Source organism: Phacochoerus africanus, chromosome 11 (genome assembly GCF_016906955.1).
Source record: "Phacochoerus africanus isolate WHEZ1 chromosome 11, ROS_Pafr_v1, whole genome shotgun sequence".
NCBI classification, from domain to species: Eukaryota; Metazoa; Chordata; class Mammalia; order Artiodactyla; family Suidae; genus Phacochoerus; species Phacochoerus africanus.
Window position 1 is genome coordinate 107,191,505 of NC_062554.1, and position 25,020 is coordinate 107,216,524.

General features: G+C 42.2%; 1 protein-coding gene across 1 annotated transcript in view; it reads right to left on the reverse strand.

Annotated features, from left to right (window-relative positions):
* The window catches only part of LAMB4 (laminin subunit beta 4), a 121,975-nt gene extending 97,999 nt beyond the window's left edge, over window positions 1–23,976 (reverse strand). Inside the window, 11 exon segments of the mRNA XM_047753933.1 lie at window positions 1,324–1,356; window positions 1,359–1,511; window positions 4,706–4,826; window positions 6,509–6,723; window positions 6,899–6,962; window positions 8,046–8,237; window positions 9,552–9,625; window positions 12,476–12,611; window positions 15,896–16,000; window positions 16,002–16,063; window positions 23,943–23,976. Of these exon segments, the coding sequence (XP_047609889.1) occupies window positions 1,324–1,356; window positions 1,359–1,511; window positions 4,706–4,826; window positions 6,509–6,723; window positions 6,899–6,962; window positions 8,046–8,237; window positions 9,552–9,625; window positions 12,476–12,611; window positions 15,896–16,000; window positions 16,002–16,063; window positions 23,943–23,976 (1,189 nt within the window).
* Window positions 23,977–25,020: the final 1,044 nt, after the last annotated feature.

A 25,020-nucleotide genomic window follows, 5' to 3' on the forward strand; every position in this document is an offset into this window, starting at 1 on the left:
TGGTTGGAGTATTTTTCTCTGTTAACAGTCTACAGCAGTACTGGGGCCAGAGGAAAGCAAGCGGGATGCCTAGGGCACACAATGTAAGGAGGCACTCACTGTCAGCTCTGCACTTATGTGACTCAGAGAGGGAGAGCTTTCTTACATTGGGGACCTGAGTGTCTTCCCTGCCTCACACTTGTCTCATTCCTTTAGGGAAATGCAAATTCAAGTAATGATAACTACTTCATTGGCGAAAATTAAGTGTGACAAAGCTAAGAAAAAGTTCAAGTGCAACAAAACCAAAGTCCTGGCCAGGAAATAGAGCAACAGGAACTCGCATACACTGCTGGTGTGGCTGTTCATTGGTACACACACTTAGGGGACAATTCAGTATTCTCTACTTAATTTGGAGAGGTGCATAGTCTGTGGGTTCAGTAATTCTACTCCTGGGTATGACTCTTAGGGACAGTCTGTACATGTGCACAAGGCCATATGTACGGGAATGTTTACTGAAGCATCAAAACAGAAATGGGGAGTTCCCGTTGTGGTGCAGTGGTTAACAAATCCGACTAGGAACCATGAGCTTGCGGTTCGATCCCTGGCCTTGCTCAGTGGGTTAAGGGCCTGGCGTTGCTGTGGCTGTGTCGTAGGCTGGAGGCTACAGCTCCCATTAGAGCCCTAGCCTGGGAACCTCCATATGCCACTGGAGTGGCCCTAGAAAAGGCAAAAAGACAAAAAAAAATAAAAATAAAAATAAAAATAGACGGTGAGCTGGGACATTCACAATGCCTGCAGTGTTCTAGTAACATCCTGAAGGTGAACAAGTAAGATACTACATTTGACAAAGCTACTGGTGGGTATATGATTTATATTATTATATATATTTTCTCTATTACTTTATCTATGTGACATATTCCATTTTTAAAAGTTGAGATTAAAGATAAAATGAAAAAAAAATTGAAAGGTTAAAAAAGAAAAACAAAACAAGGTCATAGTTGGCTTAGCAAAATGGAATCATCTACAGCCAAATGCTCTAGTCAGTTTCTTAGTTAGCTGCTTTCCTGAGCGGATACTGCAGGTGTTTGCTGCAACTTCGGAAACCATTGCCCCCTCCCGGTTGAATCCAGAACAGTTTCCTCATTGACCAGTATCAGCCAGGGCAGCAAGACCACCAGGACAGCGCAACTTGTTCAGAGAGAGAAAAACTCTCAGAGCCAAAGCCATTTTGCAAGCCCCACCCCCAAGACAGCAGTCTGGAGATGCTGCTAAACCCAGTACGAGCAGCTCCTTCAGCATCTGCTCAGATGAATGGCCTGGATGGCTCAGAGGCTGGAGACTCACGAATGCACGCATGAGGATCCAGAGTGGGCTTGAGGGGTCCCTGTAGAAAAGGGGTCTGCAGCGATCGCAGTGCTGGCCCTCGGTGTTGTGTCGGCATCCGTCACACACGCCCCCACTGCGGCCACCGCTTGCTAGATACGTGGTCATGTTGAAGTGACAGTGGTCAGAGTGACCGTTACAGTGACAAGCTGAGAACGAGAGAGTCATGAGAAAGGGTCAAGGTCCTGGGGTGAGGGAGCCAGGATCTACTGACATCACACATCCCCCCTCCTCCCTTTTCTTCAGGCTCCTTACACCAAGTAAACAAAGGCTTAAAAGAGGTGCTTTCAAAGATCTCTCTAGTACTCTGATATGCTCATGTACTACTATATAAGGTGTTCCCAAAACATGTAACATGTAGGTTTTTTTTTTTTTTTACTGCTGTACCTGAGGCAGTAAAAAAGCCTCAGGAAGTTCCTAGGCTATAGGATGGGTGGAACTGGAGCTGCAGCTGCCGGCCTTCATGACAGCCACAGCAATGCCAGATCCAAGCCACATCTGTGACCTGTGTCTCAGCTTGAGGCAACACCAGATCCCTCCTTAACCCACTGAGCAAGGCCAGGGATTGAACCTGCATCCTCATGGAGACAATGTCAGGTTCTTAGCCCACTGAGCCACAATGGGAATTCCTTCTCTTTTTTTTTTTGTCTTTAAATCAAGCAAAGAAATATGAATCATTTGGGTGATCTAGAAGCCCTAGAATGTAGTATTTTTGCTGTTGTTCAGTCAAGAATACTTTTACTGACTTAGGCTTTGTGAATCTGAGTTTTTACGTCATAACCTTTGTAGGTAGGACTGCATGCTCTAGATCAGATGCTAGAGCTGGGTCCAGCCAGCCTCTTCTTCTCTAGGGCAGAAGGGGTTTGCAGCAATCGCAGTGCTGGCCCTCCTGGTGTTGCCTGGGGGTGGGGGTGGGGGCACAGGCCCTTTTCCTCCCATCTGAGGCCCAGTAAGAGCAACAGAGGAAGGGCAGTGTGGGTGAAGCAATTTGTCTGTCTTCATTGCAATGTCTATGGTGTTGGTCTCATTGGGTTTTCCTCTGTACACAGCTGCAGTTTGTATTTTGCCAGCCTTGCACCCTACGACGCTCACGGATGGGGCTTTTCCATGAGAGCTCATCTCATGACCTCTTGTTCCCTTGAATCCTGTTTTTCCCACATCTGGGAAAAGAAACTGAATAACAAGTTCATCAGAATCTCAAGGCAGCAAACACATGACCAAAACCCTCCTACCTTATTAGCCTAAATATTGTATTAAAACATACAACTCTTTCAAACTCTATCCTGCACCTCATTTCTCCTCTTATCTGACATATGGCTTTAAGGTCATGTTCACTGAGTGTATGATTATTCAGGAAAATACTGGGGATCTTGGTACCAATTCCAGTGGTTACCGAATTCCTGGAGTGGCACTGTCCCCACCAATATTACCATCCCACAGCTCTGCCCCGACTCTGGGAAAGGGCCGCACATCTTCCATACTGTCTCTTTTTTAAAATTCATGGTAGGAGTTCCCATCATGGCACAGTGGTTAACGAATCCAACTAGGAACCATGAGGTTGTGGGTTCAATCCCTGGCCTTGCTCAGTGGGTTAAGGATCCGGCGTTGCCGTGAGCTGTGGTGTGGGTCGCAGACGCTGCTCTGATCCCATGTTGCTATGGCTGTGGTGTAGATAGGTGGCTACAGCTCCAATTCAACCCCTAGCCTGGGAATCTCCATATGCCGTGGGAAGCGGCCCTAGAAAAGGCAAAAAAAAAAAAAAAAAGGAGTTCCCGTCGTGGCGCAGTGGTTAATGAAACCGACTAGGAACCATGAGGTTGCGGGTTCGGTCCCTGCCCTTGCTCAGTGGGTTAATGATCCGGCGTTGCCATGAGCTGTGGTGTAGGTTGCAGACATGGCTCAGATCCTGCGTTGCTGTGGCTCTGGCGTAGGCCGGCGGCTACAGCTCCGATTAGACCCCTAGCCTTGGAACTTCCATATGCCGCAGGAGCGGCCCAAGAAATAGCAAAAAGACAAAAAAAAAGATAAAAAAATTAAAAAATAAAATTCATGGTAATTTTTGGTGTGTGGGTTTGAAAAGCTGGTGATTTTTCTGTGAGATGATGGGCGATGTTAGGATGTCATACAATCAGAGCTGGAAACCACAGGCTCACGCTTAAGCACACAGGGGTGCTTAGAAATCTTGTCCCGTTATTTCTTTATCTGAGCACTTGCTTGAGATCAAAATTTTCATCAGATCTTCTCCTAGAATCATCAGCACATGCTTTCTGTTCTCCCCATCCTTGCCCTTCCCATGTCCATTAATTCCCATTGCTCTGTGCTGAGTCTCTCTTTTTTATATAAATAATTCTTTAATTTCTTTTCTTTCTTTTTTTCTTTTTTTTTTTTTTTGCTGCACCCATGGCATACAGAAGTTCCCGGGTGGGGCCAGGGACCAAACCCACTCCACAGCAGCAATGACAACACTAGATCTTTAACCCTTAACCAGCTAAGCCACCAGGGAACTTCTCCAGTCTCATTTTCACTTTCTTTGATACTCGTAGTAGTTATGTTAAGCCCGACCCTGTAATTTTTGCTTTTGACTTTTAAAAATTTCTTCGGATCTTTAATAGTTAATACCATATCTGCAGAAACTGAATTATGTGTAGATGTTACATTAAATCAGTGACATCTGGCATAAGGAATTTGCCTACAAGAGTGTTGACTCTCTATGTTGTCAAAACATAGCAGTCGCCCCAGGTGTTAGAGGGAAAAAGAAAAGCACATGATCTTTTCAGTACTTACCCAGAGAGGTTGACTTGCAGTTTTTCTTAGTCTCCCCCATTTTTAAAAGTTTTGTTGAAGTATCGTTGATTTACAATATTGTGATAATTTCTGCTGTACAACAAAGGGATTCGGTTATGCATATAATTTTGATACCTGTTTAGGACTTAACAATACAAATGATGTATGGTTGTTTTTTTATTTATTTATTTTTAAAAATTTTTCGTATTTGTCTTTTTAGGGCCGCACCCGAAGCATATGGAGGTTCCCAGGCTAGGGGTCCAATTGGAGCTGTAGCCGCCAGCCTACGCCAGAGCCACAGCAACGCCAGATCTGAGCTGCATCTGCAACCTACACCACAGCTCACGGCAACGCCGGATCCTTAACCCACTGAGCAAGGCCAGGGATCGAACCCACAACCTCATATGGTTCCTAGTGAGATTCGTTAACCACTGAGCCACGGCGGGAACTCCCTGGTTGTTGTTGTTTTTTGAAGCCTCACAGAAATGAACTAAATGTTCTTCAAAACAAGGAAAGGAAGAGCACATTGAGCCTGTGCTGGGAACAAATATCCACCCACCTCTGCAGGCGCTGTCTGAGGGACCCACAGCTGGCCTCCAAGGAGCATCCTGGAAGAAGTCCTTGCACCTCTCACAGTTTGGGCCGTCAGTATTGTGCTGACAGACACACTGACCATGAACCTGCATGCGTGACCAATATAAACAGTGTGAACAGAGGGATTACCTTTGAGGATGCTGGGGCTTTCTAAAAGGAAGATGACATACCAGGTCTTGGGGCTCCCCTGGATCTTAGTTTCCCATTATATTAGTTACAATACCAACATTGATTATCTTTTACGATTTACTTAACCATGGCATATGGAGGTTCTGGACCAGGGATCAGATCCAAGTCGTAGCGTCCACCTATGCCACAGGTACAACCATGCTGGATCCTTAACCCACTGGGCTGGGGCCAGGGATCGAACCTGCGTCCCAGCACTCCAGAGATGCTACTGCTCCCATTGGGCCACAGTGAGAATGCCTAGGTTTTAACTTTTTTTAAATGTAACATATTCAGTGAACACTTACAATAAATGTTTTGGCATTTCTGAGTTCTGGTTTCAGGAAACACATTGGAACCCTCAGCAAAATGAGGGCCAGGATGGGGAGTGTGTGAGCGTGTGTGTGTGTATCCATGGTGGTTTAGGAGCATCAAGGAAAGGAGGAAAGGAGGAAAACAGAAAGAAACTGGGGAAGGGGGTGTGAGCCCCTTGGTTTTTCATAAAATGCTCTCAATGTCCATGTTCCAAGGAAAACATCCCACCTCCAGTGCAACACGGAGGTGGCTGGGTGGAAAGATGGAATTGCCTTAATATCCAGCCTTGTCTATTAAGACTAAGAGTATAAAACTATTTAGTAGCCACACCCCCAGGACTCTGCACCAAAATACAATTCTTCTGCTACATCACTCTTTTTTAAGACTAGTCCCTGGGAGTTAATGTTGTGGCGCAGCAGGATTGGCAGTGTCTCTGGAGCTCTGGAACATAGGTTTGATCCCTGACATGGGACCGTGGATGAAGGATCCAGCATTGCTGCAGCTGCAGTGTAGGTCTCAACTGTGGCTTGGATCTGATCCCTCGCCTGGGAACTTCATATGCCAAGGAGTGGCCAGGGGAGGTAGGAGGGAAGAAAGAAAAATAAGATTTGTCCCAGGAGTGGAGGGGAGCTGCTACTGATGGAGTCATTCACAGTAGAAGAATGGTACTTGGAGTGACAACTTTTACAGAGCCAGACATCACTCCAACACTTTGGCACTGAGCACAGACTCTTGCAACAAAACTTCAGTATATTTTTGAGAGACAATGCATCTTCATTTCCTAAAAACCCATAAACAAAAGGGAGCAAGATGGACGATTTTGAAATCGTAACCTATAAATCCTGCTCTCAGGAGTTCCCATGTGGATCAGTGGGTTAAGAACCTGACATCATCTCTCTGAGGATGCAGGTTTGATCCCTGGCCTCGTGTGTAGGTCACAGATGCAATTTGGATCTGGCATTGCTGTGGCTGTGGCATAGACCTCAGCTGCAATTCTGATTTGACCCCTAGCCTGGTAACTTCCATATGGCACAGATGCAGTCATTTAACGAAAAAAAGGTAATAAAATAAATCCTGTTGTCCAGCTCAGTGACAACCCTATGTGGAACAATCCACAAGAACCTCTGTCCAGAGAATCAAAGGCCACCAGACGGCCTGATGGGCCAGGTGGAACAAGACTGGCCCAGCACCTGGAACATTGATACCCGCATAGTCTGATTGATACTCAGCACCGGGCCAATGAAAGGAAGAGAGGAGAGCCTACAGTGCGTTTGGGTTGGTAACTCACCATTCCAGGAGGGCTGAAAACATCTCCTCGCACCTTCTGTGTCGGGCCGCACTCACTGGCATGGCCACTGCAAAAACAGCTCCCCCGAACCACCATCTCATACAAGGCATAGTAGTATTTATCCAGGGAATCATTTTGCCTTTTTCCAAGCAAAGCTTCCCCAAGGGTATTGAGTTTGGTAAAGTTTATCCTCAGGTTTGCTAATGTCACAAGGTCTAGAGAAAGGAAAAATCATGAAAACAATGAATCGAAGTGCTTTTTGGTTTTATGGGTTCAAAGTGCCCTCCTTGACTGACACCCCTTTACATCCTATAGAAATGCAAGGACAAGGAATCCACCTAACGAGTAATTGTAGTAAAATTGATGCGAAAAATATAAAGCAATTCATACCCTGGATGTAGGGGCTGTAAGGATCATCTATTTCGAAGCTGGGATCCAAAACCTTTAAAACGACCTGTAAAACAAAGGTGGGTAAATTTAGGATATTTTACTGCAAACTCATAATTGTTAAATATACATTGAAAGAAGAGATCCCGCCCTTACCAGAAAGCTGAGCCATTGCATCCTACCTGGTGTAGAATACAGATTATCATTTGGGATTGCATATGAATGAAAGTGCCAAGAATGAAAAGGAAGGTAATTTGTTAAACAGACACCCTGGCTTTGGGGGTACAAGTGGTCCAGGTAGACAGAAGTGGTGATACCATTGGTGAAATGGCTTGTGTGCTGGGCTGGGGTGGAGTGGAGTGATGGGGTTACAGTTCACCAAGTCACCACCAATCTGGATCTGGCAAAGGATTCTGCAGCTGCCTTCTGTCACCATTCCTCTACTCCATCTGATAAGGTAACACCTCCCAAGCCCACTCCTACCTGACCCTCTGCCCGTCACCTGCTTTGTTCCAAGGAAGTTCTTGGCAGGTTCCACCCAGAAGGGAGCTTATAGAGCATGATACTGAGACAACACTGCCAGTCTCTGAGGTGCCTTTGCAAAGATTAGAATCAGATGTTCCCTCCTCCAATGCCCCAGCCACAGGTCCCAGCCTGCATCTTAGCCCTCACTCACCTTCAGCAGGGCGGTCTTATACAGGATGGTTTCCTATTAGTTATTTATAATTTTCAGAATATGACATGAATTTAGGACTCATTTCAATATAGATGCTTTCATCCTTTTTTTTTTTTTTTCTTTTTAGGGCCATACCTGCGGCATATGGAAATTTCCAAGCTAGGGGTTGAATTGGAGCCACAGCTGAGGACTGCCACAGCCACGGCAATGCCAGATCTGAGCCACATCTGCAACTTACACCTCAGCTTGCAGCAACTCGGGATCCTTAACCCATTGAACGAGGCCAGGGATCAAACCTGCATCCTTATGGATGCCATCAGGTTCTCAACCCGCTGAGCCACAACAGGAACTCCAAGAGGCTTTCCTTCTTAAACAACCACCAGCTTAAGTTCTATTTCAGTAGGTACTACCGGAATTGTTTCATTCATGAAAAAAGGTTTCATCTCTACCGAAGAAATCTAGGAAAGGACATGCTATCTCACCACCAGTGGAGGGTTCCACATCCGAATATCTGGAGTCACAAACAACGTCTCCTACTCCCTGGGCCTGGCCGGAGGTGATGCTGGGAAAGGATGTAGCATAGTCTTTGGCAAAATATTTCACCACTTTCCAGGTGTATCCATAGTCTGTAGAGCGTTCAACTAACATTGCGGCAGGCTGAAAGGTCTATGAACAAATGAGTTCCACTTGTCATCATACTTCACAAAAGTGCCTTGAATCGCCCACTCCAGACTGACCATTTATATTTTCTACTTCCATTTTTTTCCAAACTTCATTCATATCTCTTAAATTCTACTCTACCACGAACACCCTGAAATCTCTAAGCGAGTATTTACGAGCGCAAGCTTTGCCCCCAAATTGAATCCCGTTTTTAAATTGTTTATGGCTCTATGAATTATTCTTTGAAGAAAAGATAGCATACACATTTTTAAAAACCTAATGCAGTTGATACTTAATGGCAATTTGGATGTGGTTTTCTTTGCCCAGGATGCTTTACCTCTGGCAAATTCTTACACATCCTTCAAAATCTACTGTCAGGTTTACCCTGATTCCCCAGAGCTGACTTAGCCTCATCAACCAACACCCATCGCCCAGCATTCTAATAATACATCTATTTCTGCACTTGTTACTTTGCATTTTAATTTCAAATTTATATATATTTTTTCATTCATGGCTAGACTAAAAACTCTTTGAAGGCAAAGACTGCTGTTGTGTTTTTAATTTTTAAAACCTCAAAAACAATTTCTTTTGGCTGAACCTGCAGCATGGGGAAGTTCCTAGGCCAGGGATTGAACTTGCACCATAGCAGTGACAACACGGGATCCCCAACCCTCTGAGCCACCAGAGAACTCCCTAAAACTTTTAACTTAATATTCATTTTTTTTATTACCAAAACCTAACAATAATCCTGACATCAAAATTAGAACTCTGATAAATAATTAAAGATGGATTATGGCATTGTCACTGCTGTGGCTCAGATTGCTGCTGTGACATGGGTTTGATCCCTGGCCCAGGAACTAGTGCATACTCCAGGCATGGCCAAAAAGGAAAAAAAGAAAAAAGAAAAACAGACTGACTATAGCCCAGGATTTTCTCTGGTATCTCACTAATCTCAACAAAGAACTTTTAAATTTTCTTCTTTTTTTGATCATATTTTTTTCATATTTCCCTAAATAATTTATGCAGAAAATTATATTTTTCTAATTCTTGTGGTCCCTCTCATCCTAGTTTTGGGTTTCCTTATAGTTCTGTCTTTCAAGATTTTTGTTGAAGTTGTTAACCATTACGTTAATTAGTTAATGGCGTTTTGGGTTTTTTTTTTTTTTTTGTCATTCAAAAACAAAAACCCAGATGAACAAAGCTCCAGTCTGGATTTCAACAGCCTTTTGTTCTCCGCAAGGAAAGGAAGCAAAATTCCTGGTATGCCAAGCATTTGGTAAGTAGATAAGGAGGTGGGGCGGCAAGCCTATACGTCTGTACCTTAAAGGTCAGAACAAGGTGACTGAACTGAAATAACGCTTCTAGGTCCAGTCTGATGCTGACATGATCAAGACCTAAAGGAAAATCCAGAAAGAAGAAAATCAGTGATTTTGAGAGACTCCCGTGTATCATGCTAATCTCTCCTGTGGCTTGTCTGTCACAAAACCCTTTAAATCACATGGCTGGTGATGAATACCCCTGCCTCGTCCGTGGGAATTTTTTCCCATGCCATTCACCACCAGGAGAAAGTCTACATGAGGTAGTAGTGGTTTCCTCCTGACTGTGCCCACATCCATGTTTTGGTGGCAATGCACATGGCCACTGGGTGGCAGTGTTAGACACCACGGAGGGCTTCAGGACGTACCCTATGGGTGCAAAAAGAGGGTTCATTTCCTTGACCTCAACACTTGACTCCACATAAACGGGAGCTGGCAAGTCAGAGCATGGCAAACACCCACACACCCTTCTCTTCCAACAGCTGCAAATAATCATTCGAACTAGTTTTACTGTCACTTAGCATTAAACAAAGACTATTCCCCTGGACGTGGAGCCTCAGCCCCAACCCAGATTCAATGGAAGCTGCTCTCTGGCAGCACTGTTCTGTTCGACAGAAAAATAATACAAGTCATGTGGGTCATTAGCATTTTCTAGCAGCCACATTAATAAAAAGTAAAAAGAAGCAAGAGAAATTATAATATATTTATAAATTATTTATATTATGTATAAATATATTGAATCCATTATATCAAAAATATTCTCATTTCGATATCATTAATATTTTAAGAATTAGCAATAATTTATTTTTATTATTTTTTATTAGAGTACAGTTGGTTTACAATATGCCAGTTTCTGCTATACAGCAAAGTGACCCAGTCATACATATATATATATAAAGGAAATGCATATATATATATATATGCATTTCCTTTCTTGTATTATGGTCTAGCACAAGAGACTGGGTATAGTTCCCTGTGCTATACAGCAGGACCTCATTACTTATCCATTCTAAATGTAATAGTTTGCATCTGCTAACCCCAAACTCCCAGTCCATCCCACTTCCTCCCCCTCCCCCTCGGCAACCACAAGTCTGTTCTCTATGTCTGTGAGTCTGTTTCTAAATTATAGATAGGTTCATTTGTGCCATATTTCGGATTCCACATAGAAGTGATAACATATGGTGTCTGGCTTTCTCTTTCTGACTTCACTTAGTATGAGAATGTCTAGTTGCATCCATGTTGCTGCAAATGCATTATTTCATTCTTTTTATGGCTGAATAGTATTCCATTGTATATAGAAATGCTTTGTTATACATATATACATTTTTTTCTAAACTAAGTCTTAGAAATCCAGGATGTTTTTACACTTAAAGCACATCTCTGGATGTCTGAATTACCTATGTTTTATATGCTTGGTAGATACCTGTGGGGCCACAATATATGGCATTATAGCTGCAGAGAACAGTCCTGCATGGCAGTGAATTGGGATGCAGCTTCAAGTTCTAGGGTGAATGGCTTAGAGGAGGGTTTGCTGCTGAGAGGGCAGCCACATCCAGGTTCTGTGTCAAGAGCGCCTAAACCTTTCTGGAAAGGTGATCTCCTGTCCCCTCTCTAAAGATTTTGGTTGAGAACCAATCTTCTGTGGAGTCAGCTTTGACAGAAGGGCATTGCTTTGTAAGATGTGGAACAAATATTGGACGTGTGGGTCAAAGACTCTGTTAAAACTGGTGCAGAGTTCCCACTGCAGAGCAGTGGGTTAAGTATTCAACTGTGGTGGATCAGGTTGCAGCTCAGATTCAGTCCCTGGCCCTGGAACTTCCATATGCTTAGGGTGTGGCCATTAAAAAAAAAAAAAAGCCAAAAAACTGGCCCCATGCATCAATGTGGTAAAAGCCACCTCACACTCGCCAAGGAGCGTCCAATGAGAGATCCACGATTAGGATCCAAAATGAACTGGCATTTAATAGACACCAATCGTATACCTGTCCAATGGTTGACATCAAAAAGCAGCTTCCCAATATTCTTGCCCTAAATGGTCTCATATATTATGATGACTCCCAAACTCCCCTCTCAGGGTCTAGGATCCCCTAAGGGAAATATGGTTGAGAGTCCAAAGAGAAGAGAGGGATTGTAGCCTGATGTGGCAAAAGGAATCACTGGGGGGCGGGGGAGGGGGGGTGTTAAGAGTTCCAGCCAGTGTCGAAGAGCGCCCATCATGAGCGAACCAGCTACAATAAGCATAAGGTCCTAGGCTCAGGTGGGAATTGAGAACTCCCTGATCAGGTCCAAACTTAGAGTGGTGTCTAGGAAGTAGGGATAGTCAGGGCCAGTGTGAGGTTCAGTATCACAGTTTTTTATGAACAGGGAAGGCCATATACATCCTTTCATCCAGGAAAGAAAGAATTGCCATCAGTAGCCAATTATCCTTTCAATTCATTTTTTTTTATATAAAATTTTTGGCTTGCAGCAAGAAATGAAATGTCCCTTCTCTCTTGCCCTTTGTGTGTCAAAGAAGGAAAAAACACATGGTATCAACTTGCAGACTTCCCCCGCATTACTATTTCTGTTGCCATCAGTGTGTTTTGTATTAGGTTTAATTTACCAACACCTCATAAACTTCCTTTTTTTTTAACAAAGAACAGAGGATGCAGAGATATTTTTTTCCCCACATGGAAAGAGTGAAACACTCTGAGTTATGTGCTTAAAAAATATACTTCGATTTCTTAAGAGGAAAATAATCTTTCTTAAAATGAAAATTAAATGTTGTCCTTATACAGGGCTTTATATTCGTGGTGGCTACTGTCCTAGTTCCATGTAACTCCTTGTTCCATATAACTTCCATATAACTCCGTGCTAAAATCCTACACAGAGAAAGACACCTTATTAAAAATAGGAAGAAATAAAAAATTGGAAAGAACTTAATCATACCGTTTTCAGATTGCTACCATTTCTTTTCCCTGTCTGGTTCAAAACTTGTAATTGCATTCTCAATGGTGTGGCTGTTGGACTGGGTGTGTGGATCATATGGAAATCTGGAGTCACAGATGAAGCATTTTTGTTCCCCCTGGAAAATACATTGTGAAAATTAAAAATAAAGAACTGTTATTGCTTATTGTTGATCTGAATTTAAAAACAAGCTGTCCTATATTTGTCAGGCAATCTGGCTAAAAATAAAAAGCAGAGGAAATGGCAAGACATCAATTTTTTCCATCAATAGGTGCTTAAATACAATAACAAACAAAACTAAAACATGACCTAGAATTTTATACATGCATATACCTAGGGAAAAATGCAAATTTATGCAGAACTAGTAATTTTTCTCACACAAGAGGCAGATAACCTGAAGGTTATTTTAAACGAGAGAAAAATAATTCGGATATACTCTAGAGTTGGCATGACTTCCTTGAGTCAAGGAAGGAATAACTGGTAAGAAATGAATGAAACAGTTGGCCACTAGTTTATCTGCAACCACCATGCTTTCTCTCTCAGACCTAATTTTTGCCATGAAAGCTTTCAGGATCAAAACCTTTACATCACACCTGTGGATTTTGTCAAAGATTTTCATTAACTTCACAACAGAGACCCACCCTCTTGCCCTGCAGACTAGAATGTGAATTCACCAAAATTCCAGTTTTAGTGAACTGGAACTCATTTTACTTGGGATGAATTTTCAAAGGTCATAACAGTCAAGAATGGCCTTTGAGTTTGCTTAATTTAATGCATCCACTTGTGGCTATACTTACTTAAAACTCCTAAGGAAATCTCCTCAGTAGATTTCCAAAGGACTGCCAATGGCTGCACAGTTGTTCCTGGCTAATATGTGCAGGACTCTGGAGGAGCATTTTGCCCAAGTTTCCAGGAAGCAGGAGCTATTTATTATAATCCTCCGTGCCAGTAATTGGCTGCAACAGCATGTGTGCTGGTAGGTATTCAGTGAATGTTCGATTTTATGTCTGACCAAGCCTTACTCTGCCTCTTCCTCAACTTTTCTCTTGATTCACTCAGCTCAGCTACTCATTTCTTGCTCTTCCTTGAGCTCATCAAGAACTCTGCTAAGAGCTCTCGTCTTGGCAGGAGCTGTTTTCCACTTCCCCCAGTCGTCCCACCAAATAGTCTTTTTTTGCTTCTTCCCTTCTCTAAAGTGTTGGTTTAAATGCCAAAATCTCTGAAAGGCTCTCCTTGATGCCTATTGAAAATCCCACCACCTTCCCCCACTCTGGCCTTCTTCCACCCTCTATCTTTACCCTGCTTTATCATATTTTCTCAGCTTTTATCACTATAGGAGAATATATTATATATGTGTTGGATGACTGTCTCCATCATTAGATTTTAATGATCCTTAACCAGCTGTGCCACAGCAGAAACTCCTCTGTAAACATTTTAGAGCACATCCTTTTAATGGGAGTGGCTACAGAGGATGCTTAGTTGTGGCGACCAGATATGGGAAGCCCAACTTGGGTAGCACTCTGAGTCAATGCTGACTTGAAACTTCTGAAGAGACTGTTAAGCTGAAGAGCTCTTTGCTAGATAGTGGATGGGAAAAGATTATCCTCCATGCCACCTGAATGTTTAGGTAACTAGTACCTGCAGCCTCACCTGGCTGGAAGGTATTTTGAGATTTTTTTTTTTCCTAGCTCTAAGAGTTTTAAGATTTCTGGAATTCCCTAGACCAAAGAAGTTCTCAAGTTTAATTGACTTCTATCATTGGTGTCACTTTGCAATGCAGGAACATCAAGTTTTAATGACCATCAGAGCATACTGGCTCATGACAATGTAAGCAAATGCCAGTGGTGGAAGTACATGATGGGCAATGCCAGTGTTGGAAAGTTTCTGATACTGGAGTTGGGAACCCCTTCTTTGTCCTGAGGGCCAGGACTTAAGGAAGCTACCTGAAGAGCCTTCCGTCCCACCCTGCCTAAAGTTGAGTGAAATTTCTCCAGTGTCATTTCCTTGCACACGTAGAGAATTTGCTTTCTTATACAAGTACTTTCCAAACTTAGACCAATGCTAAGCACTCAGGTATTGTCTCTATTGTCTCCACTTATTTATAATCATCCTCTTTTACTAGAAACCAATTAGAATACAAAGCCTTTCCCTGAGGCCTCCGGGAGTTGCCCCAGATGAACAATAGGTGGAAAAGCCTGGGCCACTCACTTTAGGCCTCTGTCCAACTTCCTTCCTGCACATCCTCTCAGTGAAGGGGCTGACGTGATTGTCTCAGGCTTTTCAGCAGGTATGATACTCAGATGACCTTGGATGCTTGTCCCAGAGCCCAGAGAAGAGGAAAAAACTGTCAAGTAACTGGCTCTTCTATAAAACTTGTTTGTAAGGAGTTCCCATCGTGGTGCAGTGGTTAACGAATCTGGCTAGGAACCATGAGGTTGCAGGTTCAATCCCTGGCCTCACTCAGTGGGTTAAGGATCTGGCATTGCTGTGGCTGTTGGTGCAGGCCGGCAGCTACAGCTCCAATTCGACCCCTAGCCTGGGAACCTCCATGTGCTGTGGGAAGCAGCCCTAGAAAAGGCAAAGACAAAACAAACAAACAAACAAACAAACAAAAACTTGTCTTTAAGAAAAAAAGGCACAAAAAGATGTTCCAGGTTGGGACTTTATAGTCTCTAGGCAAGACAATTCCAAGTGGCCTTGTGAGGCTGGCATACAATCCACCCAAATCTAGACTTGCTGCCTCTCCTGCTAACTCGGGACAATGAGAACTTATGTTCAGCCTAATAGCCTTGTAGCCCTGAGGCAGTCTTCCATTTTTTTCTTTTTCTTTTCTTTCCTTTTTTTTTGCTTTTTAGGGCTGCACCTGTGGCATGTGGAAGTTCCCAGGCTAAGGGTCAAATCCAAGCTGTCAGCCTACACCATAGCCACAGCAACGTGGGATCCAAGCTGCATCCATGACCTACACCACAGCTTGCAGCAACACCAGATCCCTAACTCATTGAGTGGGGCCAGGGTGGAACCTGAATCCTCATGGATACTAGTAGGGTTCTTTATGTGCTGAGCCACAACGGGAACTCCCAGAATCTTCCATCTTTACTGGACTATCCACTCCATGGGAGTCAGGAAGGCAGCCAAGCAGAACAGTATGCTGCACAGTACTCTCTGCAAAGGCTGAACCAAGCAAAGCTTTTCTGTCCAGTTCTAAATGTAACAAGAGAGATAAAGCTAATCTTCCCCATTTTCTGATCAGAGTTTGTTTCCCAGATGTTGGATTATATCACCTGTAACAGTGGTGTTTGGGAAGGCATGCTGTCCCCCTTCTGGACAACCCTAGAAGTACTTAGAAAAATCTGCATCACTGATGGAACCATGTCCCAACAAGTAAACAAAGAACCAACCTACCTCGAGGTAGCTGAGGATGCAGTATTTCTGGGCCCCACCTAGCCCGCAGGTAGAAGAAGCCGTGAGCTGCTCACTGCGCCCCACTAGGAGGTTGCCAGTCGGGGGGGGGGGGGGGACGGCAGGCACCCTTGCTGCATTCCTCTTGGGCTTCTGTGTAACTGAGCAATCCTTGAATACAACAGAGACAGGACATAGGAGGCAGTCTAAGGGGAGCAGAAGGCTTAAAGGAGGAACTGGTTAAGTGGGAGAGTGAACAGTCCACGTATTTTTTTTTTTTTTTTGCCCACTGTACAGCAAGGGGGTCAGATTATCCTTACATGTATACATTACAATTACATTTTTCCCCCAGCCTTTCTTCTGTTGCAACATGAGTATCTAGACAAAGTTCTCAATGCTATTCAGCAGGATCTCCTTGTACATCTATTCTAAGTTGTGTCTGATAAGCCCAAGCTCCCGATCCCTCCCACTCCCTCCCCCTCCCATCAGGCAGCCACAAGTCTCTTCTCCAAGTCCATGATTTTCTTTTCTAAGGAGATGTTCATTTGTGCTGGATATTAGATTCCAGTTATAAGTGATATCATATGACAAAGACAAATACCACGTATTTTTAATACTAGTTCTGTGATCATGAAGCCCCTGGTTAATGCTGTTTGCCTCAGCCTGATGGAAATCTCTTAGTCTGGGAGGTTCCACTATCTGTGTTCATCTCCTCACTTGGTTGAGCCTGTAGCCAGCGACTGACGGATGCCCAGTCTGAAAGGTGGGTGTCATCGCCTCAGGCTGGAAACCACTCTCTGGTATGATTTATGCTCAGAACCTCTCCTGGGAGAAGGTTAAAGCCAGACTGCTGCTGGGGCCCATCTTGACTCTACCTCCCCGATCTTCCTCCTCGGAGCCCTCCCACCATAAACCACTTGTGTGCAAATCCATGCCTCAGGCTCTGCTTTGGGGAAACCTGATCTGAGACAGCCTCCATTGGCTGGGAACTCTCCATGTATCATTTTAGGAGCAAATAACAAAGATGCAGGACAGGAGGAAGGAGAATCCTGTTGTTCCAACCTAGAGAAACTCAACTGGAGAATTTTTAAAAATCCATGGAAAATAACTTTCCCTTAAAATATGTAAATTCATTTGCCCCCCTGTATGACCCCCTTGGTAAACCTGGACTGTTGGGTTCAGACATACCCACTTGTGGAACAGATTGTGCCCCTTGGGGATGAAGGATGGAAGAGAATGAGGTCCAGCCACACTTAGCCCTCGGTGCCTGCTGTCCACCAGCTCTATTGTGAAGGATTTGGTCACAGATGAGATAAGACCCTTAAAGGGCAACTCTGTCTTATCTGTCACCTTAGTTCTCCATTTTTCATGAGTAGCTTCTGAGAGGACATCCTTGAATCTTGGTTTAAAAATGACTTTTAAAGTTCTTTTTATTTTAAAACATTCTATCTCCCACATGTGAACGTGGATGGGTAGGGTAATCTCAACTCTTTCTTCCCAGCATAGTCTGCCCACAGAGTTTACTCTATTATGTTTTTTCCTTTTGTCCACCCATCGACATATGGAGTTTCCAGGCCGGGGGTCAGATCTGAGATGCAGTTACAATCTATGCTGCTGCTGTGGCAATGCTGGATCCCACTGTGCCGGGCTGGGGATTGAACCTGCATCCTGGCGCTGCAGAGATGCGGCCAATCCCACTGTGCCACAGCAGGGACTCCTCCATTATGTTTAAGCTCCATTATGTTTAAGTTACACATTTGTAACCCGTTACATGTTAAATAGGTTTGTTTACTGAGTAAAGCAAAGTGGAAGCTTACTGGGGGTGAGGTCTAAAATGAACACACGTATAAAGATAAATGCACATAAAATGCGAAACCACTGTAATATTTTGCTGATAGCCATTTATAGAAATAGTTCTATCTCTCCTTTTAAAAGCATATTTGAACAGGGAAGTATAGTTTCTTTTAAAATTCAATTAAAGGGTACGAATTCTGTTTGATTTTCAAGGCCATAATCTAAGCACTCATTTTTCTCTTGGTTGCCAACTCAAAGTACAGACACGATAATTTTGCAGAAATGAAATAGCCTCTGAATCGAAAGACACAGGACCCAGAATAGCTAAAACAATTTTGAAAATCATTCTACTTGATATTAAGGCTTACAATAAAGCTAGAGTAAGCAAGAGAGTGTAATATTGGTGGTGATGGGGAGTAGACCCGTAGATCAATGGAAGAGAATGAAGAATCCAGAAACAGACTCACACAGATATGCCCAGATGATTTTTGAGCAGCAAAGGCAACTCACTGGAGGAAGGATGGCCTTTTCAACAAATGGTTCTGGAACAGGTAGACATCCATAGGCAAAAAAAATGAACTATAATCAAAATTTCACATCTTATACAAATATGAACCAAAAGTCCATCATAGACTTAGAAGTAAAATAGAAAACTATAAAGCTATAAAACTCCTATCAACATATAGGAGAAAATGTGGGGGACTCAGTGCTAGGAAAAGCATTTTTAAAATTTACTATTTAATTAGTTTATTTTTAAATTATTTTTATTTTTTCCATTATAGTTGGTTTACAGTGTTCTGTCAATTTTCTACTGTACAGCAACGTGGCACAGTCATACACACATACACATTCTTTTTGTCACATTATCCTCCGTCACGTTCCATCACAAGTGACCGGGTATATTTCCTCTGCTATACAGCAGGATCTCATTGCTCATCCACTCCAAATGCAATAGTTTGCATCTATTACCCCAGACTCACAGTCCTTCCCACTCCCTTCCCGTCCCCCTTGGAAACCACAAGTCTGTTCTCCAAGTCCATGGTTTTCTGGAAAAGCATTTTAGAATTGACAACAAAAGCATGATCTATAGGAGGAAAAATTAAGTTGGACCTCATCAAAGTTAAAAACTTTGTGAAGAAGTAAAAATGTAAGATACAGACTGAGAGACCATAATTGCAAATCGCCCAATTGACAAAGCTCTTGATCTACAATATATAAAGAACTCTCCAAGCTTAAGATTAAAAAACCCATCCCATTAGAAAACGGCAAGCAGCACTTATAGACATTTCACTGAAGGAGGTAGACAGATGGCAAAGAAGCAGCTGAAAAGATGGTCAACAACATTAGCCATCAGGGAAATGCAAATCAAAACAATAGTGCTACATACCTAGCAGAATGGTGAAATAAAAGACAGTGATAACTCCAGCTGCTAGAGAGAATGTGGAGAAACTGGATCATTCATACACTGCCGGTGGGAATATAAAATGGAACAGCCACTCTGGAGAAAAGTTTGGCAGTTTCTCACAAAGCTAAGCATTTGCTTACCATACAACCCAGAAATTGTACTCTTAGGTAATTATCACAGAGAAATTAAAATGTATATTCACACATTACTCAGCTATTAAAAAGAATGAAATTATGCCATTTGCAGAAATATGGATGGACCTAGAGATTACCACACTAAACAAAATAAGTCAGAGAAAGACAAAAATCAAAAAAAAAAAAAGAAGGAACAAAAGACAGAAACCATCGGATATCACTTAAATGTGAAATCACACGAATCAACATATCTACAGAACAAAAACAGACTCAGAGATACAGAGAACAGACTTGTGGTTGCTAGAGCAGTGAGGGGGAGGGGAGGAAAAGATTGGGAGTCTGGATTAGCAGAGGCAAACTATTACATACATAATGGATAAAGAACAAGGTCCTACTGTATAGTACAGGGAACTATATTCAATAAATTGTGATAAACCATAATGGAAAAGAACATAAAAGGAACGTATATATACATATATATATGTATAAATGTGTCACTTTGCTATACAGCAAAAATTGACATAACATTGTAACTCAACTATACTTCAACAAAATTAAAAAAAAATAAAGACATCGAGGAGTTCCCATTGTGGCTCAGCAGGTTAAGAACCTGATGTTGTCTCCGCGAGGATGTGGGTTCCATCCCTAGTCTCTTTCAGTGGGTTAAGGATCCAGAGTTGCTGGAAGCTGTGGCGTAGGTTGCAGACGCAGATCGGATCCGATGTTGCTGTGGCTGTGGTGTAGGCTGGCAGCTGCAGCTCTGATTCAACCCGTAGCCTGGGAACTTCTATATGCCACAGGTGCAGTCATTAAAATAAATAAATAAGGAGTTTAAGCTAAAACATGTATATTCACACTAAAACCTATATAGCATCTTGAGTTATAATAGCCCCAAACGGCAAAAAACGCAGAGGTCCTTCAGTGGGTGAATAGTTAAGTGTGGAACTTGGGTTGTGCTCAGCAATGAAAAGGTGGGAATCACTGATACAACACTGGTGGGATCGCCAAGGAATTACCCTGAATTAAAAAGGCCAATCTCAAAATGCTAGAGACTGCCTAATTCCATTTCTCAAATGCCAGAGTTATAGAGTCAGATTCATGGTTGTCAGGGGCTGAGGGAAGTGGGTGCAGATATAAAAGGGTGTTATTGTAAATCAACCCTAATAAAATAAATTTTAAATCAATCAATAAATAAACGGGTGTTACTAGGGATCCTTGAAGTGGTGGAACTGTTTTGTATCTTAACTGTGGCAATGGTCTCACGAATCTATACATGTGATAAAATTGCACAGAATTACACACACACACACACACACATATGCATGCAAAAACTGCTGAAATCTGAATAAGGTTAATGGACTGTTTCAATGTCAGCTTCCTGGCTGTAATAGCATATTGTAGTTATGCGAGATGTTACCATCCGGGGAAACTGGATGAAACAGGATCTCTATTATTGCTTACAACTGCCATGAGAATCCGCAATTACCTTAAAACAAAAGATTATAAAAACCCCAACAATTCTCTCACCCTGCAAAATCACCCCACCAGCCTCTGGGTGGTGAATCATGTAACTCCCACACTGTAAAAAAAACACACACAGCACCTGTTCCAGCTAATATATCATTCCCTTCAGAACTGAAAATGTATGCTACCCAAGTGCTGATTTCAGCAGACAAGGGAGGGAGGGATGGGCCTAAAAGGAAAAATAATTACCGTACTGTGGGATAAACTTGTTTTTTCCTCAGCTTTTCCAATTGTAAAAATATAAAGAAATTATTATTATTTTTTTTTGCATGGAGTTATTTGCATTGGATGGATTACTTTCCTTCACCTTGCCCGACAAAATTATAAGCTATTGAAAAATCATATTCTTGGAGTTCCCTCATGGCTCAGCAGGTTAAGGATTCAGTATTGTCACTGTCATGACTCTGGTTACAGCTACAGTTGTGGTGAGGGTTCGATTCCTGGCCCAGGAACTTCTGCATGCTGTGGGTATAGCCCAAGAAAGAAAAATCATATGCTTTCCCTTGTGTACATATTTCCCATATCTATGCTATTAATCTTGTCATTTCGTGATTTTTATCAGGCATTAAACATATATAGATCATGATTCTACAGCTAAGTATATGGTACATAATGTCTTCTTCCCCACAGGTTACTGCAAGTCAGCTTGAATGGGGAATTCTCCATCTATTTCATTGCAAAGCTTGTTATTCTAAAACAAAACAAAACATTTCTCTTCCTTGGAGGTGTGGTTAGGCCCCTCATATACTTTATTTCATTGCATAATCAATTATCCTGGCTTGGTTAACCTGGATTTTTTTTTTTTATTCACCGAACAATCCAAACCTAGATCTCCTTTTATTTCCTAGAATTGGCATCTAGCATGAACACCTAATGCAAAGTTTGGGCACCAATAGACTGAAGTTTTCATTTTGGTTTGTTTTTAAGTTCAAGCATAAAACCTCTGCTAATGATACTTGTGGATTAACAAAGACTTCCCTTCCAGGGGTTTATTCTTTGAGACAAGTTCCATCCTGAATTTTGTTACTGGCATTGTTGCCTTAGAGATTGAACATGTTTTTATAACCCAACTTGGCCAAACTTGTTTTCATCAGATATGTACTTTTCAAAAATAAAAGTATTCTAGGACTTAAGGAAATTTAACTATCAGTCATATAATATTCTAAGTTGCAAATATGAACTTCCGGTCTAAAATACTTGGCAGAGAGTGGCTATGAACATTAAGTAGCTAAATCTTCATGCCTGAATATAGACTCAGCAATATCCTTCCTGGATTAAAGCTTTCAACTGCTATGTTATCACATTGGCAATAGCTTGGAATTGGTTCAGAGAATAATGGTATTTCTTCCTTGAGACCATCAATGGATTGCTCAAAAATGACCAACAGCTTGAGGAGAGGATCTTATTAAAAATTAATTTAGGGAGTTCCTGTCGTGGCGCAGTGGTTAGCGAATCCGACTAGGAACCATGAGGTTGCGGGTTCGGTCCCTGCCCTTGCTCAGTGGGTTGACGATCCGGCATTGCCATGAGCTGTGGTGTAGGTTGCAGACGCAGCTCCGACCTGAAGTTGCTGTGGCTCTGGCGTAGGCCAGAGACTACAGCTCCAATTGGACCCCTAGCCTGGGAACCTCCATATGCCTCAGGAGCGGCCCAAGAAATAGCAAAAAGACAAAAAAATAATAATAATAATTTAGGAAAGCTGGTTATTTAAAGAAAATATACAGCAAATCTCCTATTAAGTCAAGGGTCATTTTTGTAGATATAACCATTATTATGTAAACTCATAAATTTGTACATTGTTATAATTTTCTCAAAGTTGTGCAATGTTTTCATGTAGAGTTCACTTCAGAATTTCGAGGCCATAAACACATCGTTTTAGGTACTCATACACAGGATTTATTATGAGTGAGAAAACATACAAAGAAAGCACATTAGATAACATTTGCACTATTTTTTTTTTTTTTTGTCTTTTGACCTTTTAGGGCTGCACCCGCGGCACATGGAGGTTCCCAGGCTAGTGGTCTAATCAGAGCTGTAGCTACCGGCCTACACCACAGCCACAGCAATGCCAGATCCGAGCCGTGTCTGCGACCCACACCACAGCTCACGGCAACGCCGGATCCTTAACCCACTGAGCAAGGCCAGGGATTGAACCCACAACCTCATGGTTCCTAGTCAGATTCAGATTCATTAACCATTGTGGTACATGTCACAGCTGTGGCTCGGATTTGAACCCTGGCCTGGGAGCTTCTGTATGTCATGGGTACAACCAAAAACAAAAAAGAAAAGAGGAGACTCTTAAAGTCTGCTGCCGTGAAGACATTCAACATGTATCTCTGAAGAGAAGATTCTAGGCCATTTAGGTAGTACTCACCGGGAAGCAGGGCTCTTACTGATACAGAAAAGTCAGGATCAAAGAGAGTAATTGTTAGAAACATCTTCTCTATGACAAGGTAAATGATCCTCAGTTATTAGACTGTGCAGTCATGGAGAATTTGGTCGTTTAGCCCAGAGTGGTTGCTTACTCAGAAGAGGGAATTTTGCCTACAAATTCTTCCTAAGACCTCATCAGTGGGACAGTGCTATGTTCAAAGCAGAGCTTTTTTTTTTTTTTTTTGTCTTTTTGTCTTTTCTAGGGCTGCATCCGTGGTATATGGAGATTCCCAGGCTAGGGGTATAATCCGAGCTGTAGCCACCAGTCTACACCACAGCCACAGCAATGCCAGATCCAAGCCACATCTGTGACCTACACCATAGCTCACGCAACGCCAGATCCTTAACCCACTGAGTGAGGCCAGGGATCGAACCCGCAACCTCCTGGTTCCTAGTCAGATTTGTTAACCACTGAGCCACGACGGGAACTCCAAAGCAGAGCTATTTTAAAAAATAAAAATGCACTGTATTTGTAAATTAAGAAGCTGAAATTATTTTGCCAAAAAAGCACATAAAAAGGTGTCTTATTTACCTGCTGCTGATAATATTTCATTAAAGAGTAATAGAAATATCTATGTCTGGATATTAACACTTTTTGAGCAGAACTTTTCAGTTGCTTGACACAATTCCACAACAGAAGAGCTGTGCAAATATGTATTAGTATCAAAAAAAAAAAGAGGTGGATTGTTTAAAATGCATCTCTACTAAATATTTTAGCACAATTTAATACAAGCAGAAAATGGATTTGGACACTACTCACCAAGGTGCAGAAAAAAGGTCAGTTGCAATTGCATCTTTTGTCAGGAAATGATTAAATTCAATTCTACTAGGTTAAAAAAAAAGGAGGTTAAGTCAGTAACTGATAAAATCAGTAGCTGTCAACAGTTTTAAATGATTTGAAAATTTGTCTGATGGTTCTTTTTTGGGATACTTATTCTTCTACAGTCTTTTTTTTTCTCTCTTTTAAAGAATCAAAGTATAATTTACAATGTTGTGCTAATTTCAAGTGTGAGTGATGATTCTTATACTTCTGAAACATAAAATACCCACAGTGCCCAATTCCTTAAAAAATAGTGTATACAATTTTGACAAATATTTTTCTACGTTTAGAGGTCACAGAATGCAATGTTTAATCTGTTTTGTCCATTTTTATTTAGAAAAAAATTTTATTGTACAATTCACATGTACTCATTGTTGAAAAAATTTTAATTATACATTGTGTCCTCATTGTTGAAAAAAAGAGAAAAATCAGAAGGCAACACGAAGGATTATCTGTCAAACTACCACCCAGAGAAAAGCGGTTGATATCTTACTAGATCTTCTTCCACCATTTTTTCCTTGCATATAAATATTTTCCAAAAGTGACATCATACTGATGCTTGTTTCAATAAATACATGCCAGGCAGGCATCTTTCCGTACTTTTTTACATTAGGCAATTTCCACCTAGCCAGGGACATCAGGACAACCTCTGGGCTTCCATAAACCCAAGCAAGCTATGTCTCCCTTTGTAGATTTAGCTGTGCCCCTCTAGATGAAAAGCCTCCCAAGTCACTGATGTGGGGGCCTGATTTGGATGGGAACACACATGCACCTCAGTTGGTTACGAGGAGTGTAGGTGAAAGGCTGTCCTGTACCAGGATTTTATTTCATTGTATTTTATTTTTAATTTTTTTGTCTTTTTGCCTTTTCTAGGGCAGTTCCTGCGGCATATGGAGGTTCCCAGGCTAGGGGTCTAATCGGAGCTGTAGTCACCAGCCTACGCCACAGCCACAGCAAAGTGGGATCTGAGCCTTGTCTGCAACCTACACCACAGCTCACAGCAACGCCGGATCCCTAA